At 35.2% G+C, this 19,890-nt stretch overlaps 1 protein-coding gene across 1 annotated transcript in view; it reads left to right on the top strand.

Moving 5' to 3' along the window:
- Positions 1 to 19,890, top strand: part of LOC150075413 (trafficking protein particle complex subunit 12) — a 114,935-nt gene that overhangs the window by 60,655 nt on the left and 34,390 nt on the right. Inside the window, exons 6-8 of the mRNA XM_090388358.1 lie at positions 3,628 to 3,766; positions 10,834 to 10,946; positions 11,784 to 11,856. Of these exons, the coding sequence (XP_090244484.1) occupies positions 3,628 to 3,766; positions 10,834 to 10,946; positions 11,784 to 11,856 (325 nt within the window). The remainder of the gene's footprint in view (positions 1 to 3,627; positions 3,767 to 10,833; positions 10,947 to 11,783; positions 11,857 to 19,890) is intronic.

Genomic DNA, 19,890 nt, shown 5'->3' on the forward strand with positions numbered 1-19,890 from the left:
TGTATATTCCTCTACATGATGCTTGAAATCTAACTAATACAAACTAAAAATAGTACTGAAAATAAATTTAAAATAAAAATTCATGCCAGTAGCATGGCAAAAGCGATTGGTTTGATTATTATGTTTATTATTTTTGCTCTATGGTTTTGCTATGCTACTGGCATGAGTTTTTATTTTAAATTTATTTTCAGTACTATTTTTAGTTTGTATTAGTTATAGATATAATATTAAAAAAATATGTTATATGATAGTTATTACAATAATATAACTATAAACAAAATTACAATTCATAATACAAATATATATATATATATATATATATAATAGTTTTATTCTTTATATAGAGGTAATAAATAAACATCAATTATAGATCACCACAAAAATATAACCGTACACCTTTTTATAATGAAATAAATATATAAATTTAAAAAAAAAAAAAAAAAATTTAAGTAACGTAAACCCAAATTACGTGGCACTCCTGGAATGTTATTGCGGCACCCCGGTTGAAAACCACTGGTCTAGATGCATCTCTGAACAGTCCAGGTTACGTGTCCATCTATGCAGACCATCTGCATCCCTTCATGGTCATCATGCACCCACAGGGCAATGGATTCTTCCGGCAGGACAGTGCTGCTCCCTTCTGAGTCGTGATGACTAGAACATGGTTCGAATAGCATTCCGCAGATTTTACCACCACAGAATGGCTTCCCTGTTCACCGGACATGAACCCTGTGGAGCATCTTTGGGATGCTATGGAAAGGTCCATTTGAGCTTTGGATCCTTTACTCAGAAATGTGACGGAGTTATGGATAGTGGTGCAGCAAGCATGGATGGAAATACCTGTGGCATGCTTTCGTTAACTAGTGGACTCAATACCTTGCCATGTGACTGCCCTTCTCCAGGCAAAAGGTGGGCCTACCTGTTACTAGGTAGGTTTGTTTGTTATTTTGGTTTTTAGGAGCATTAGCAACTAAGGCCATATTGCTCCGGGATATGCGGTGGTCATTCCCTGACCTTTCCGCATTCTCCGTATTTGGTGGTGACGGGCTCGAACCCCGGTCTAATCAAGAAGCGTGTGCTACGCACTGCTGCTCCTTCCCACCTGGCTACCGAGGCGCCCTAGGTAGGTATCCCATGATTTCTGTCCACTCAGTGTATACACTAATGCTAGTAGCATTAGTGTATATTTGCATGTATGCTAATGCTAGGAGCATTGTAAATAAATTTTATGAATTTGAAGTAATCATTAAGTGATCAAATGCAGTCATTGTAGGGATAGCGGAGACGTGGTGTGACTCAGATGTAAGCGATGCTGAATTTGAATATGGAGAGTACAGTTTATGCAGACAGGACAGGAGGGGTAGAAGAGTTATGCTCTTACTTAAGAAGCACGTTAAATCTAAGGCAGTGCATCCAGTCAATGTTGGTGACCAGTGAAATTTTCAGTCAGTTTGGTGTGATATAAACCCTGGGAAAACAAAATTGAGAGTAAGTGTGCATTATAGGCTTAATGACTGTGATGAGTATACCAAACAGCTATATAGAGGAAATAGAGTGGGCCAGTAAATCAGAATATCTTATAATGGGGGATTTTAACATTCCAGACGTTGACTGAATTTGTAGTTTTGTCACTCACACAATAGCAAAACTTTTGTAGATTCTTTAGACGATTGTTTTATACAGCAGCATGTTAGAAAGGTGACAAGAGGAAGCAATACTCTTGATCTGGTTATGAGCAATGATTCTTCATGCATTAAGAATCTGCAGGTAAAAGACTGAGTGGCAGCAATCACAGTATACTAATGTGGAATTTAATTAAAGACAATAACTACTGTCAAGGATAAAGAGAAAGGCATTTGCTTTTATAAGAGTTACTACAGTGGTCTCAGACAGTTTTTAAATTCTGTGCAGTGGGACCAACTGATGATGTTACCAATAGCAAATTCTAAATGGGAAGCATGCAGGGAAGTAACCACAGAAGCTACTAGGCTTTTCATACCAACAAAGAAATACTGTTCATGATGTAGGACCTAAATGGATGTTAAATGAACTATTGAGACATATGGCAGAGGAAAAAAGTGCATGGGATGCATAATAAATTATCGGTTATACAGAAGTCTGTGGTATATATAAATTAGTTTGTAATCAAGTCACAAAAGAGGTTAGGCAAGCTAATGCAGATTATGAGGTCTCTGGCAAAGAATAGCAGCAAATAATTCTTTACTTATATTCACAGTAGAAGGAAGGAATTGAATCACATTGGGCCACTCAATGTCAATTGGTTAACTGTTGATGACTGTGCTATGATGTAGGATTCAGTTATACTGCAGTCACAGTATTGTTTTGTTAAGGGGCAATCATGTCTAACCAATCTGATAAGTTACTATGATGTAATGACAAAGGAACTGGATGCAAGAAAAGAATATTGATATCATATACTTGGATTTCAGGAAGGCTTTTGATACTGTTGCACTTAAAAGACTGCTGTACAAACTGGAGCAATGTGGCATTAAGAGCAAATTACTAGTATGGATAAAGGGATGGTTAAGTGGAAAAAGACGGAGAGTAGTTATCAATTGCACTGCTCTTCACGGAATATTGTTATTAGTGGAGTCCTCCAGGGTTCAGTGCTGGGCCCATTATTGTTTTCAATATTTATTATTGACATTGATAATGTATACCAGGCTTAATGTCTAGGTTTGCAGATGATACAAAGGATAGCACGGTGGCAACAGTAATGAAGGTATGCTACTGCAACAAGATCTATAAAAATTAGGTCGATGGACCGAGAAATGGCAGTTGAAGTTAATACTGAGAGATGCAAGGTGCTGCATATGGTAGCAGTAAATAGGATAATGTTGCAAAATGATTTTTGCAACATTATCCTATATTTTCATTTATTTATTTTTGATTTAAAAAATTCTTTAGTCAGTTGCTCAAGAATCTTCTCATATCACTTGTCTATCCCCTCAGACAATTTGTCTAATCCTTCCTTGAATTTATTCAAACTGCCCACTTTTGCAACACCAGACTGAAGTTTGTTCCATCTGGTGTTGCAGAAGTGGGTAATTTGAATTAGAAGTTTGTGAATGCAAAGAAGAGCAACAAGATTAGTAAGGGGAACAGAAGGCACCCTTCTGTTCCCCTTACTAATCTCTTACCAGGAAAGGCTTTATTTCTCCCAATTTTAGCATTTGAAGACTAGACATCTGCAAGGATATCTGATTGAGGTGTTTAAGGCTCTGAATGGATTGAGTTCCTTCTTCAAATGAAGCTTCGTTTAAAGAAGGATTATCATGCAGACCTGTATGCAGCACTCAAGATATGGCCTAACCATTGCCTTATACAACAGGATGATCTCCTCCTTATCTCTACTGGCTCTTTGGATAATATTCACCTCCCAAGTGGTAGGTTAAAGTGAAACAATGGTATCTCTGAAACAAGCTAGAAATAGTGTCTCATTATGTTCCTATTTTTCTCCTTTGTGACAATAGTTATCCAGGCTATATTGTTACCAAAACAAATATTGGCCATGATATGTGCAGGATGTGTCAGAGTCCCATGTACATGATTAATATTTAATATTGAGAACATAAAATTTCACTTAAAATGGGATTTCATTTTTAGGTATGGTTCACACGTTTAGCATTGCTTATTAAATTGCACAAGTTTTCTTATGCTGAAGTAGAAAGTGAGGCATTTGGAGATCTAGATAAACCTGACCTTTATTATGAATTTTATCCAGATACTTATCCAGGAAGAAAAGGTAAGCAAAAGTAGTATTTTTGTTTTTCATGTTTTTATATTAAAATAATAAGTTAATTTAAGTTGTATTAGAGGTGATAACCAATAATAATCGTTGGCTAGCTAATAATATTAATAATATTTTGCAAAATGTATTTATTTGCAGTTGACTGCATTAAAAGTTTGAAGTTAGATATATTTATTTGATACCTTGTTCATCATTAAACTACTGAAAATTCCAAGTTGCGCACGCACGCACGCGCGCGCGCACACACACACACAACCCATGCATTGTCATGTTACACTCTTTCTCACTATTGTAATTTAAGTTTATGGTTGTTTGTGAACATGTGGTGCATATTTTGATTTGAAAAATGGAACTTTTAAAATAGAAGCTGTGTATTCAAAAGAAAATTAGATGATCTGATGAGTTACAGATTTATTTTAGAAGAGAAAAAAAAAAAAATGCATGATTCATTCTTTAAAACGGCAAGCTAGCCAATACAAGGAGTCTCCCTCACTTCCTCTCATTGAAAAATGAGCCATCAGAAACAAAATAATATTAGTTGCATATGTTTTATATCAATAATTTTTATTTAATAATCCTTCACTTTTAATGTGTTATTTACCAGTCATGGTGTAATATGTAATTATAAAAATAAGTTTGAAAATACAGTGAGTAATGACAATTTATAGCTTTTGTGGAACCTATCCCTGACTGTTATATGAAAATGTCTATGCTACAGGGACGTTTCATAAAGGACGCAACCCTAAAATGAAGAAGGTATAACTTACGGTCAGGCAAATATTATGTCGAGTTTGAAGAGTAGGTGGCAGCACTGCACCCAAGGCAAGCAGTTGAATGACCGTGGCATGCATTAGTCTCAGTCAGGCATCCAGTCCATTGTGTTGTGTTGGCCCTGTCGTTTTCCAAGAATGAGCGTGTGTTTATTGTGGAATCTTATAAACATGTGCAAGACGAGTTTCAAATGAATTTTCCTCGGTCGTTGTCCCCAATAAGTCAACAATATCGCATATAATTGTGAAATTTCGTGAGACTGGGAGTGTGGAGGACAAAAAGAGCCCAGGCCGGCCATGTTAACTGCAAACATTCTGGATGATCTAAATGAACATTTAACCTGCTCACCAAGAAAATCGCTTAGGAAGTTATCTTCTCAAACTGGACTGTCACCAAATACTGTTTTCAGGGCTACAAAGAAGTTAAAATTGCATGCTTGCTGTATTGGTGTCATTCAGGAACTGAAAGAACCTAGCCATGAAAAACATGTATGGTATTATCGTTGGTTTCTTTCTTTTGTTGATGAAAATGGAATTGAGCTGTTGGATTGCTTAGATTAGTAACAATTTAAAGTTGTTACTAATCTAATTTAATCTGAACTTTTAAATTTCAGAAGTTGGTTATCAGATTAGTTATTTCTGTTGTCACATGCACAAGCTTTCCATTTGATGGAATAGTAATAGCCATATAGTGCAAGGAAGCCACAGGCTTTTGTTACACAGGAAAAAAAAAAGAGTAGATAAGAAAATGCAGATTATTTACTTCCCTCCTCACATAGGTAACTATCTAGTTGACCTTTGAATTTATTCAAACTGTCAGCTTCAACTACCTGTGAAGGCAGCCTATTCCAGCAATCAGTGACTCATTGGCTAAAAGAAAACTTCCTACAGTCTAGCCCAAACATTTTCCCCGTAATTTGAATTTATGCCCCATAGTTGTGGAATTCTTTATAACATTTAAATTTTCATCTTCATTCATTTTACTAACCCCTCTGAGGTGCCTGGTTGCCAAGCTCTGTTGCCCACATAATCGGAGTCTTTCCTCATACAATCACCCTTTTGTCAATCTCACCATGCAAGTTGCCCATCTTTGGACCCTTTCAAGAAGCTCAATTTTTCTTGTTTTTTTTTCAAATGAGATCTCCATACTTGAACACAGTATTCCAAATGTGGACTTATAATAGTCTTATGCAGTTGGACTGCAACCTCCATATCTCTACAGGATAATGTTCGATAAAGCATCAATAGGGCACAATTGTCTTTCCTGGCCATCTGTTTATGCTGCTCAGAAATATCTACTTGTATTGTAACTCCCAGATCCCTTTCTTCCTCTACTGTTTTTAATTCATCCCTACCAAGTGTATAATTTCTTTTGGGTTTGCTATTCTCCAAGTGTAAGACCTTGCATTTTTCTGAATTAAAATATAGTTGCCACTTTTCTGACCATTCTTGCAGCCTGTTCAAGTCATCCTGAAGGAGTACTGCTTGGTACTGATCATTCTATCTCTTCATCAATGTCACTTTTGAAAATTAGAAACAATAGTGGACCAAGAACCGATCCTTGAGGGACTCCACTTCTGCTTCAGACCAATCTGAATAATATCCATTAATCACAACCCTCTGCCCTCTACCATTCAGCCATCCGGCAATCCACCTTAGAATTTTTACAGTAATCCCATAATGTTCCAGCTTATACAGTAAACTTTCATGAGCGACTTAGCCGAATGCCTTGCTAAAATCCAAATAAACTATGTTTAAATTGTTTCTTGCATCCAGCTCATAGGGAGTAACTGTATCAAAATAGCCTATTAATTAGTTAAACATGATTTTCCCTTAACAAAACCATGTTGCCTGTTATTCAGAACCATATCTATCTAAATGTCCCTGGATCGAACTCTTAATCATTGCCCCTAAGATTTTCCATACCACTGAGGTCAGACTACTGGCCTAGTTACCGACTTTGCTCTTAGAACTGCCTTTATGTACAGGTGATGCATTGGCATTTCTCCAGTCCAAAGGAATTTCTCCTGAATCCAAAGATGCCCTCATAATTAACTTCAATGGTTCAATACACTTTCTGGTGGTCTCCCTCAAAATTACTGGATATATGCCACCAACTCCAGGAGCCTTACTTGCCTTTATGGCAAGTAAGGCTCCTGGAGTTGGTGGCATTACAGAAGACTGTTTTTCTAATAAACAGTCATCTGTAATTTCGAAATCACTAATTTCATATGACTCAGCCTCACTTGCACAGCATCTTCTCAGCATGAAATTTCTTTTTTGAGTAAAGACAAATGCAAAATACCTGTTCAATTTATCTGCAATATCAGCTGGGTTGTCTAAGACCTTCCCACGCCTAGTGTACAAGGGTTCGATCTGATTCACTTTTTTTCTTCCTTGTATTCACATACATGGAAAATTGTGTTTCCCCATTTTTTACTCTCTTAGCCAGTGCTTTCTTATATGCAGCCTCGGCCTCCCTAACCTTAACAATGGTTCTGTTATGGATTAACTTGTAGCTGTTGTAGGCTTTATTATTTTATGTCGCTCTATAATTATCCCATGCTATCTTTTTAATCGGCCAGCTCCGTGTTTATCCATTTCGGCATACTTCTCCTGCAATTTTTTCTTAATGGTATCAATGCATTCTTTGCTCTAAGGTATTCTATAATTTAGTTCAATTTCATAATTCAATTTCCCCTCACTCTGCAATCAACCCAATTAATAGATGTTTTATAGTGCCTTAAACTGTCAAAGTCCCCTCTCCTGAAATTAAAACCTGTGCCTTTACCTTTAACTACTACAATTTCTTCATCTTCCAACTGACGACTGCATGATCACTACCTGCCAATGGTTCCTGTATTTTAAGCCGTGTTGTCATCTAATTCTTGAGTAATGGTGATGTCAAGAATATTCTCAACTCTAGTATTTTCTCTAACATGCTGGTACAAATAATCCTAATCATCTAGTTTATTGTACCTCTAGTACAGATAGTCCTAATCATCTAGTTTATTTTAAAAAGAAATTTTTCGCAAGGTGAGGTTCCTTCCCACTTATTCTAATTAATTTGGGGCAGATCGATGTCACCCATAATAAGACTTTCGCACTTGTTTGTTTGTCCATTCTATTTGCACGTAGAGACTCTCGTCATAGTCTTCACAATCTTCTGGCCTGTAGATTACTCCCACTCACATTATACCTTTGGGTGGAGTTGGGGGTAGTCGCATTACAATTAACACTATACCTTTGCTTTCAACTAACTCGTACCATGCAGATTCTGTGCTGGCAGACGTAACTTCTGACTTAGAAAAAGCTCTTTTTAAACTCAGGCTGCTTTTGATAAGAAGTATGACATCATCATCCCTTCTATCTTCCCTATCTTTCCTAAATATATTATACATCTCCAATTTCCGGGTGCCACCATGTTTCTGTTATCCCTATTATGTCAGCATTAGTTGTCCTAACCAAGAGTTCAAATTCAGTCATTTTATTGACAACACTCCTGACATTACAGTAGACACAGTTAAGACCAAGTATTCTTCTATAGTTTACTTCCCTGCTACATCCCTTGAAGTTATATAGGCTTGTTTCCCCTGTCTTTATCATCTTACTCATTTGAAACGTTGCTGCCCTTAGAACATCTTATCAATATTGGTTGTGTGGCAATAAACAAGAATTCTTGAGGTGAGTGCACTTTGACCCATATCATCAGATAAACACAGAACTATATTACCCTTCTCCCCTCTAACTAGCAGTTTCCCTGAACCCTTAAGGTATCCTCAGTGATGATACTTGCAAAATTCTTTGCATCGCCTTTGTTCAAATGAATACCATCTCTACAAAAATAGTAGATTCCTTCTACCTAGAAGTGTGGGCCATGCTGATAAAAAATTTCCCCCCTAGAGTCTTGCAGCTTCCTTCAAGACTTGAGTAATCCACAAGTTTTTCAGCATATTATCCTGCCTATCAGGTCTGGGCAAAACACACACACACGCACACACACACACACACACACACACACACACACACACACACACACACACACACACACACACATATTCTGACCAAACTCATGGCATTTTTTCAGCATGATCCTATATTTATCCAACAAATGATCACATCATGTTTGTTTTATATTGTTAATTCCCACATGAATGCTCTCTTCATCTCCCTTAAACTCTGAAAATTGGTGACATCATCAATTGTTGTTTCTGGCAGATACCCTGGTTCTGGTCTACCTATCTTTATTACAAAAAATATTACCTATTTCCCTGACAATAGTCTCCCAATAAAACTAGATCACCTTCAACCAGAGCAGTATGTGTGTGAATATTGTTATCTGGGGCCCCGAATTGGGGAGCACATCACTTTACAGGTCACAAGATGCTTGAGTCCTTGATGAGCTCCCAGTTACTTTTGTTTCTAGGGCAAGCACTCATTTCTTCAGTGACTCAAATTCTTTTCATAATTCACCAAGTTCTAATTTGAGATCAGTACACTCCTTACATTGGGTGCAAAGAAAGGGATTGTCAGGTGAGCATGTTTGTCCAAAAGATCGATCTTAGAATACATGCCACAGGCTATACAAATGACAAATGCTGGATAACTGGACTTTTTACTGTGTTTGGCCACTAACAAAACACAAAGTTGCTACCTGATATAGAAGAACATTGCATTACTAATGTAGAAGAACACTGCATCACTCAGCCACTTATTCAGCTTTATTATTATTCATATTTAACATTTGATATACAAAATTAAACATAAACAGATGAAGCAGGAGGAATGGCTAAGGAGGCCATCCCTCTTTTGCTCATCTGTTTAAAATAGCATATTAGCATCAAGAATTTAATTTTTTAGCAAGAGGATTTTAAATGTTTTTGGAAAATCAGAACTTTTTTGATCCTGCCCCCTCCCCTTTTGTTCTTATATTTTCGACACTTCGATACTTTTATTTTCTGATTTAGTTTTAGATAGACTGGTAATATTTGTAAAATAATAAGAGGAGTTTACCTCAATATAGTACATAGAACACTTCCATATGATACTCTCCAGAAATTAAAACGAAAAAGTCGAAAAACTTACATTAGAGTAAAAAATAATTAAAAACCAATTTAACACAATTAAAAATCAATTTAACGCAATTAAAAATATTAAAAATAATCTAACGAAAATATTCAAAACGATTTTTGAATATAAGGAAGGAAAATTGTTTTTAATATTTGTGTTAGATTCTTTTTAATATTTTTAATTGCATTAAATTGATTTTTAATTGTGTTAAATTGATTTTTAATTGCATCAAATTGGTTTTTAATTATTTTTTACTCTAATGTAAGTTTTTCGATTTTTTTCGTTTTAATTTCTGGAGAGTTGTACAGAAGTGTTCTACATACTGTATTGAGGTAAACTCCTCTTATTATTTTACAAATATTAATATCAACGTAGAACATATTGAGCATTACAGCTCTGATTCATACTATCTAATAGACTGGTAATGTACACGGATGAGTTACACTTTTGTATGCTGCTACAGAAAATATACAGTCAATAGATGATATTTGTGCTGATATACATTTTTAATTTGCTCATAATGAGATAATGGTCATTTCTAGTGTAATGATATACTCTGCTATGCTTCCTTCACATAAAACTTGTGGTTATTTTTGTGATGAAATGCTGTGTTTGTAATAGAAAAAAAAAATTCCATGTGGATTAATTCCTAATTTGAAGAATTGGAACTTCAAGAGACGTTATGCATAAATTTTCCTCAGTTCACACATAAAGACAGGCATGTTTTCTGGCTTTAATATACTTACTGTCTGTAGTTCTTAAATGGGTTAATGCGTAATTGTCAAAAAATAAAATAAGCCTGTCAGTTAAATTAACTTTGACACTTCTGGGATGTTTAAATGTGGAGTAAACCTTTACATTCAAAGTATAAGGGATTAATGTGAAATAAGTGAAACAAATAGGATACCTCTTACTATAGAAGAAATATTCCATCATGAATGCCATTGTTTCAAAAATTTATTAAAAAATGCTGCTTTTAATTTCTCTTATTTAACTTAGTATTCCTTTATATTATATCCAACAAAAACAAATTATTATATAATAGATTTTCTTATTTTATGATTAAAAATTATATTTAAAAATATTCTGTGGTACTTGAATGCCTTTGAGAGTGGCCCATTCTAATAATGTTACAAGTCTATGAAAGTTTATATTTACAAAAATATGTATCTTTTAACTATTTTAAAATTAGTTAACATGAAGTCTGTTAATTTCTTTTAGGATGTATGGTGCCATTTTTCTTTCGTTTATTACTTGCTGAGCTTCCTCAATACCAAGGTCATCATCAAGCAACTCTGGACAAATTGTTTATTTTACTCTCCATTGTTCAAAAGGTAACTATAAATATAGTTCTTGAACAAAATTGCTTCTTATCTGAATTGTTTAACTGTCTAATGGGCATGCAAAAAACCATAACAGGTGGTGCATTTACTTCACCAATTAGTTTTTTTGGCAGGGAAAAAAAGGCAGTTAGTAGTTTAAAATGGGAAACTTTAAAAATTAACTCTTAATTATGATATTATATTGCATTAATATGATCAAAAACACCATTGGAAACAACAGTTCTGTTATCCAAAAAAAAAAAAAAAAAAAAAATTATACCAATTGTACATCCAAAGTTTGGAATAGCAAGCAGGTGAAAAAAGGAGGAAACCAAAATTCTGTGGAAAATTACCATAGCAACAGATGTTTCTGACTTAATGGTGTTGTAAAGATTTTTTTTTTTTTTTTCAATTAAAAAATAATTCATGATGGAAATTTAACATGAATATTATACCATAGAAATACTAAAATGTAATTTAGGAATAATAACCTGTAAGATTCTAATAGATATTTAAATTTGTTATACGTTTTACTGTTTTGGTGTGGCACCTCCATAGCCAGGTGGGAAGATGCAGCAGTGTGTAGCACATGCTTCTTGATTAGACCTGGGTTTGAGCCCGTCACCACCAAATATGGAGGATGCAGAAAGGTCAGGGAATGACCACCGCATATCCTGGAGCAATATGGCCTTAGTTGCTAATGCTCCTAAAAACCAAAAATAACTAACTAACTGTTTTGGTGTATAAAATACACCAAGTGGTACCAGCTAGAGGGCTAAGGATGATAAGGATCCATAAAAAGAATATTTTCAGTGGACTTAAATTTTTTTTTTCCCATATATATAATAGATCCTGCACAATTTGAGATCAGGTCGTTCTGAAGATGGCAGTATGATAGAAATGAGCAACGAAAGTAGGCAAGGTAATTAAATTTATGGATACTTTTATTTTCTGATTTAGTTTTAGATAGACTGGTAATGTACATGGATGAGTTACACTTTTGTATGCTGCTACAGAAAATATACAGTCAACAGATGATATTTGTGCTAATATAACAGCTACAATAAATACATTACAATTGATTATTACAATTATGATTCATTTTGATTACGAGAATTATTTTTCAGTTATTTGCTTTTCCTGATAGGTGTCCCCCTACGTAGAATGAACAATTGTCATTAATTTCAAAAAGAGATAATATGTATAATAAAATAATGATAAAAGAACATTTAACAGAATTTCAAGTGGGAAAAATTTTTAAATTAAAAAATTTACACATTCACAACCTTTTTTACATTGCCCAAATATATTAAGTTCATGAAAAAAAGCTAATTAATAAATATTAATAAATTTTTTGTAAAATATTTTTTTTATAACAATATGGTTTATAAATGAGATTGTGTTAGTGTATAAATAGTTATCTGAACCCATTTCTCTACTTGTAATAACCCTAATTTCTAGTTTTTCTTGGCTTAAACCTACCATATAATTTTTTTTGCATCTGGGAAACTAGGTTTTGTTCTTTTACCCCTTGAATTATGTTAGCTGCTAAGACTGTACAAATCTGTTCACCTGGGCTGATATTTCCCAAAAATTCTCTCTCTCTTTCTCTCTGTCACACACACACACACACACACACACACACACACACACACACACACACACACACACACACACACACACACACACACACCAGATATTATTTTCCTCTGTCTTTTTTTGCAATTATTTCCATGAGCTCTGTTCTGTTAAATTGACCTCTAATTTTTTCACCTTCTAAACCAGTTAGAACCTATAGTACAACTTTAAACTAACAAATCTATCTTTTCTTCTTCATTCATTCTCCATGCTTCCATTATCCGTAACATCTTCATATATATTTCCTGATAATTACAAACTTCAGAAATTCAAGATAATATTAAGTTTCTTCTGTCTTTTTAGCCCTCTTTCTATCCTTGGTACTACAAGTAGTGTAAGCTTTTTTACACTAACAGCAAGTAGTGTTTGCTGTTAGTGTAATCAGCAAACTTTCAATTATGGGATTTTTTTTAAAAAGAAATTAATCTTTCTGTGAGGATGCATGTGTGTATCACGTGAGTGACCAAAGGAGTAGGAATGTATATTTTAAAGATTTTTTCAGTGCAGAATCAACAAATTATATTTGTATGTGTATACATTATCTTGAAACTCTGCAGAGATGTGCTGCCTTACTTGCGTTTACAAGTAATGGTAGCCATTACTTGTAAACACAAGTAATGGCTACAGATAGATAAAGCTGACTAATAATAATCTCACTCCACAAATTTAATTTGTATGAAGCATTTTTAAAAATTTTTTTGAAACAGTCATAAATCAGAATAGCAAAGCACAACCTTCCAATAGCAGTTTCAAAAATTAGCTTAGTAGAGCACAACCTTTCAACAGTTTCAAAAATCAGCATAAGTAGCACACAACCTTTCAACAGTTTCAAAAAGAGAAATTAAGGAAAGGGAATCACATAATGCATATATAAATGTAGAGGATGTTTCTGCAGGAAAAAAGTAACAGTGAGTTACTTTTTTGCAGCTTTTCAAAAAAAATTACAATTTTTTAAACAAAATTTTGATTGTACTTTTGGCAGTAAAATCAAAATAGAAAAAAAAAAATTAATATTAGAAAGCATTTATGTATATAGTTTTTCAATTTTTAGAAACCGATAAATTTCTCAAAAAAAAAACTCACACCAAATGGCATATACTATCTGGAAATCCATTTGCAAAAAGGCCAAGCCTGTAAGACAAGATCTATTATCCTATGGCCAAGGATGCTGATAACAATCACTGGATACAGTTGGTTGTTTTAATGTAGTTGGCATAACAGATGCACTACCTTGGCAGATGGCGCCTCCGTAGCCAGGTGGGCAGGAGCAGCAGTGCGTAGCACACGCTTCTTGATTAGACCGGGGTTCGAGCCTGTGCCCACCAAATACGGAGAATGCGGAAAGGTCAGGGAATGACCACCGCATATGGCCGGAGCAATATGGCCTTAGTTGCTAATGCTCCTAAAAAAAAAAAAAAAACCAAAAAAAAAAAAAAAAAAACCTTGGCAGAGATCATGGCTGACAGATAGTAATCTCATGCCACAAATTTAATTTGTTTGAATCTATTATTGATTAAAATCGAATGTGAAATGTGAGGATAACTAGAAAGATTGACAGAAATCAATAAGATTTAATTATATGATTTTCTAGCATTTTGAAAGATAAGAATCTTCAGATATCATGCTGAAACATTATAAATTATCTGAATGATAAATTCTGTTTTGTGTCATATATTCTTGTATATATAGTCTTGGCATCCATTATTATATTAAATTTTATAATTTTTCCATGCCTAACCATGTTTTTTTTTTTTTTTTTGCTGTACACCATGGCTGTTCAGGTTTTTATTATTCTGTTTAACCATCCTTTTGTAAAGATTACCCAAGTACCTCTATTATATTAAAGCTTAATTTCTCGAAACTTAGCTCTAGAGGTAAGTTTTAAGAAAATAAGCTTTGCTGTGTTAGAGGTATGTTACACTTTGAAACTTTGTCATCATCATCAGCCATTTTCAATCCACTGCAGGATGAAGGCCTCTCCAGCAACTTTCCAGTTCCTTCTGTTTTGTGCAATAACCATCCATTTACTTCCCACAAACTCATGAATTTCATCTATCCATCTCCGCCTTTGTCTTCCAGGTTTTCTTCTAGCTCCTCTTGGGTACCATTCTGTTATTTTCTTAGTCCCTCCGTCATCATGTCTTCGAGCTATGTGTCCTGCCCAAGACCATTTTAGTTCTTTAGTTTTGATAAGAATGTCCTTTACTTGAGTTTGCTGCCTAACCCATGTGTTTCTCTTCCTATCTAACAGTCTGATTCCCAATATAATTCCTTCCATTCTTCGCTGTGTAGTTCTCAGCTTCTCCTCCATTCTTTTGGTGAGTGCCCAAGTTTCACTTCCATAAGTAATGGTGGGGAGTATACATTGGTTCATTATTTTATGTTTCAGACAAACTGGGATATTGCTCCTCAGTATGTGACTATATTTCCTGAATGCTATCCATCCAAAATTTATTCTTCTCTTGACTTCGAGCCATTTATCATTATTACAGCTAATAACTTGTCCCAGATAAGTATATGACTCCACCTTTTCAATTACTGCTCCTTCAATCATTATGTCCCTTTCTGTGGCATACTTGTTCATCATTACTTTTGTTTTAGCCATATTCATCTTTAGCCCAAAATTCTTACTAACTCTGCATAACTGATTAAGATTTTCCTCTAATTCTTTGGGATCGTGGCTTATGACCATAATGTCATCTGCAAATCGTAAATGGTTTAGGTACTTCCATTCACATGGACTCCTTTCTGCAACCAGTATAATCTTCTGAAAGCTTCCTCAAGGGCAGCAGTAAACAACTTCGGAGATATTGTGTCTTCTTGTCGAACTCCTTTCTCAATTTTAAATTTGCTACTGCCTTTGTCTAGTCTAATAAAGGAGGTAGCGTTCTCATATATTTTCTTCAAAATCATAATATATGGGGTATCTATGCCTTGTCTTTCCAATGCCTGAAACATTATGCTGTATGGAGTCAAAAATTGCCTTATGCTGTATGGAGTCAAAAATTGCCTTATGCTGTATGGAGTCAAAAATTGCCTTATGCTGTATGGAGTCAAATCCTTTTCATAATCTACAAATGCCAGGCATAATTGTGTTTTATATTCATTTGTTTTCTCCATTAGCTGTGATATTACATGAAGGTGATCCATAGTTGAGAATCCTGTCCTAAAGTCTGCTTGCTCTTTCAGTTGATTCTCATCAAGTATGCTTTCTAATCAGTTAGTAATGACCCTTGTGAACAACTTGTAGATGTGGTATAACAAGCTAATTGGTCTATAATTTCCAATTTCTGATTTATCTCCTTTCTTATGCAGCAAAACTATGATTGCATTATTCCACTCCTTAGGCATCACACCTTTTCTAATGCATTTTGTGAAGAGTCTTGCCAGTTTTCGTGTCATGTCTCTTCCTCCCAATTTTAACAACTCTACAGTAACTTCATCTTCCCCGGGGTTTTCTGATTCTTCATTTTCTTCAACGCATGTTCTACCTAATCAGGAAGAATATCGGGTATGTCGTATGTGTTACTAATTTGCGATCCATCTTCCCCACTGCTGGCGTCATTCCCTTGCTCCTTGTATAATTCTCTATAGTAGTCTTCTGCTATTTGAATTATTCCTTCTCTGCTATTTATAAGCACACCATCACTATTCTTCAGTTTCAGTATCATTTGTCTTTCTGTATTACTGCTCATGGCTGCTGATTTAAGTCCTTTGTTTTCCCTTAATGCTTGTTCTACTTTTCTTGTGTTAAATCTTTTTATATCCTCTCTGAGTCTCTTTCTAATGGCTTTGCATAACTCAATGTACTCAATTTTTTCTTTGTCAATGTTTATCTTGCTCTTCATTTGTTGCCTTCGGTTCTTCATGACAAGTGTTTCTTGACTAATTGTTTCTTCTTTGGATTTCTTTTTACCTATAGGTTTCTTGGGCTTTGTCACTTTCAGAAAGTTGTAATATTCCTCTTCGATATCTTGGTCCTGAGCAGTCTGCAGACGCTCAAACTTGTTCTTAAGTTCCAGTACATACTGCTTTTTCTCCTCTTCTGTTATCTCAAAGACCTTCGTGTTATTTACTTGAGTCAGTTTTTTCCTTTCTTTTCTTACATCTATATCAAGTGTGCATCTTACCATTCTGTGATCACTTCCAACATTTACCTTATTCAGGACAGTAACATCATTCACAATATATCTTCTGTTAGGATGAAGTTGATTTCATTAGTTGTTGATCCACTTGGACTCTTCCATGTCCACTTTCTGTTCACCCTTTTCTTGAAAAAAAAAAAAGTGTTCATTACTGACAGTCCTCGAGATTCTGCAAATTCCACAAGTCTTTCACCTCTTTCATTTCTTTCACCAATTCCAAAATTTCCTATAGTTCCCCTTTCTGCACTGTTTTGTCTTTTTCCAACCTTAGCATTGAAGTTCCCCATAATGATAGTGTAGTGGGTTTTCTGCTCATCAAGAAGACTCTCAATTTTGGTGTACATTTCTTCAACCTCTTCATCATCATGGCTCGATGTTGGTGTAAAAATCATTATAACCTTTAGCTTGTACCTCTTAGAAATCCTGAGTATTAGTCTTGACACCCTTGGTGATGTACTTTTGAATTCCAAAATGTTGTTTTTTATATCTTTCTGGACCAGAAAGCCAACTCCACCTTCACTCCTTTTACTGTTTCCATTGGTGTACAGCAGATTTCCACTTGATAAACTTATGTGATTCATTTCTTCTTGTTTCAGCCAAACCGATGATATTCCAATTCACATTTTATAATTCCTTTTCCAGCTCTAATATTCTGTCTTCACCGATTTAAACTTTATGTATATGCTAATAATTTCCTTCATTAAATTTCACAAGCTTATGAATACTGTATTAGAATATAAAAAAAATAAACAAACAACAAACCTGGAATGGTCTTTACTATAAGTTACCATATAATGTTTTTCTTACAGGATTATGAGCATACTTTATTTAAAAGCTTTATTAAATAATAATCTTTTTTGCCATTACAATGTTTATTTTTATCAGCCTGCCTTTTCTATTTACTGTAAATTTCTTATTCTAAGAATGAAAAGTGTAACTTAGAAATATCAATATTTTTCAAAAGTTTTTAGTATTTACATATCTATATCTCAGTATTCTCTCTGTGTGTGTCTCTCTCTCTCTCTCTCCACTCCTTAAAGTATTATACAATTGTTATAACTTGCTGGTTTTTAACAGTTCTTGTCAAATAAGAATGAGCTTCTATTAGAATGAGCAGAAGCCTGAAAAACAAGATGCATGGTATTTCAGAGACTGCTGGGAGCCATTGCGGTACAAGTAAACACATGGGTTGTGTTAGGGTAGCTAAGAATAGAAACAGGTGCAGGTATACTTGCGTGTACACCAATGCTAGGAGTTTAGTAAATAAATTTGATGAATTTGAGGTATTGCTCAAAACATCAAAGGCAGATATTGTTGGGATATCAGAGACGTGGTGTCACACAGATATAAGGGATGCAGAACTGCAATTTGGGGAGTACAACGTCTACAGAAAGGATAGACAGGATAGGAAGGGGGGAGGGGTTATGCTATTAGTTAAGAAACAAATAAAAACCAAGGAAGTGAAGCCAGTCGACATCACTGGACAGTGCAGTGTTGAGTCAGTTTGGTGTGACATAAGCATTGGGAGATCAAAATTGAGAGTAGGAGTGTGCTATAGGCCTAATGACTCTGATGAGTATAATAAGGAACTGTACAGGGAAATAGAGTAGGCCAGTAAATCAGAGAGTCTTATAATGGGAGATTTTAATTTCCCAGATATTGACTGGAATTTGGGGACTGGTTACTCACGCACTAGCAGGGCTTTTGTGGATTTATTGGATGATTGTTTTCTACATCAGCATGTTCGGGAGGCAACTAGAGGGAGTAATACTCTTGATTTGATGATCAGTAGTGATTCTTCATGCATTAAGAATCTGCAGATAAATGAACCACTAGGTGGCAGTGATCACAGTGTTCGGAAGTGGGATTTACTCAAAGAGGTAACTACCATTAGGGGTAAAGGGAAGGGTTATTGCTTTCGTAAAGGCAACTACGATGGACTGAGACAGTATTTAAATTCTATACAGTGGGACCAACTGATGATGTTACCAACAGCAAATTCAAAATGGGAAGCATTCAAAGAACATATCTTGGAAGCTACTAGGCTTTACATACCAACTAAGAAACATTGTTCAAGGTTTAGGCCTAAATGGATGTCAGATGAACTAATGAGACATATGGCAGAGAAGAAAAATGCATGGGATACATACAAATTAACACGTGACACAGAAGCCTATGATAGATACAAGTTGATCTGTAACCAAGTTACAAAGGAGGTTAGGCAGGCGAAGGCAGATTACGAGATATCTTTGGCAAGGGATGCAAAGAAAAACAGCAAAGAGTTCTTTACTTATGTAAACTCTAGAAGGAAGGGGATGAATCAGATTGGTCCACTTGATATTGATGGGTCAACTGTTGATGATCCTGCTCAGGTAGCTAACAAACTAAATGAATATTTTGCATCGACATTCACACATGAGGAGTTATTCAGCGAGGGGAATGCCAGAGGTTTATTCAACTCTAGCAGTAAGCTACAGAATCTTGAAATAACTGGGAGTAAAGTGGAGGAGAAACTGTTGAAGATAAACACAAGAAAGGCACCCGGGGTGGATGGGATCTATCCAGTTATATTGAAGGAGGCAGCAAAGGAAGTAAGCACGCCCTTAGCCATAATTATGAGAGCTTCCTTGGACTCAGGGGAGGTACCCATAGACTGGAAATGTGTAAATATGACCCCAATTCACAAAGGAGGATCAAAGGCTGACACAAGTAATGATAGACCTGTGAGCTTAACTTCTGTTCCAGGAAAATTGATGGAGGCACTGGTTAAAGAAGCACTGCAGGATCATTTAGACAAGACTTCAGTTATATCTCAGACACAGCATGGTTTTGTTAAGGGGAAGTCTTGCCTGACCAACTTGATTGGATACTATGATGCAGTCACAAAAGAACTGGATGCAGGGAATAACTTTGATATTATATACTTGGATCTTAGAAAGGCTTTTGATACTGTTGCACATGGAAGACTGCTACACAAATTGGAGCAGTGTGACATTGGAGGCAAATTGCTGCTATGGATAAAGGGGTGGTTGAGAGGGAGAAGACAGAGAGTGGTAATCAATGGACACTGCTCATCGTGGACTAATGTTATTAGTGGAGTCCCTCAGGGCTCAGTGTTGGGTCCATTATTGTTTTCTGTATTTATAAATGATATTGATGATGGTATATCAAGC

The sequence above is a fragment of the Mastigoproctus giganteus genome, chromosome 14 (assembly GCF_048544385.1).
Source record: "Mastigoproctus giganteus isolate SK-2022 chromosome 14, ASM4854438v1, whole genome shotgun sequence".
NCBI lineage: Eukaryota > Metazoa > Arthropoda > Arachnida > Uropygi > Thelyphonidae > Mastigoproctus > Mastigoproctus giganteus.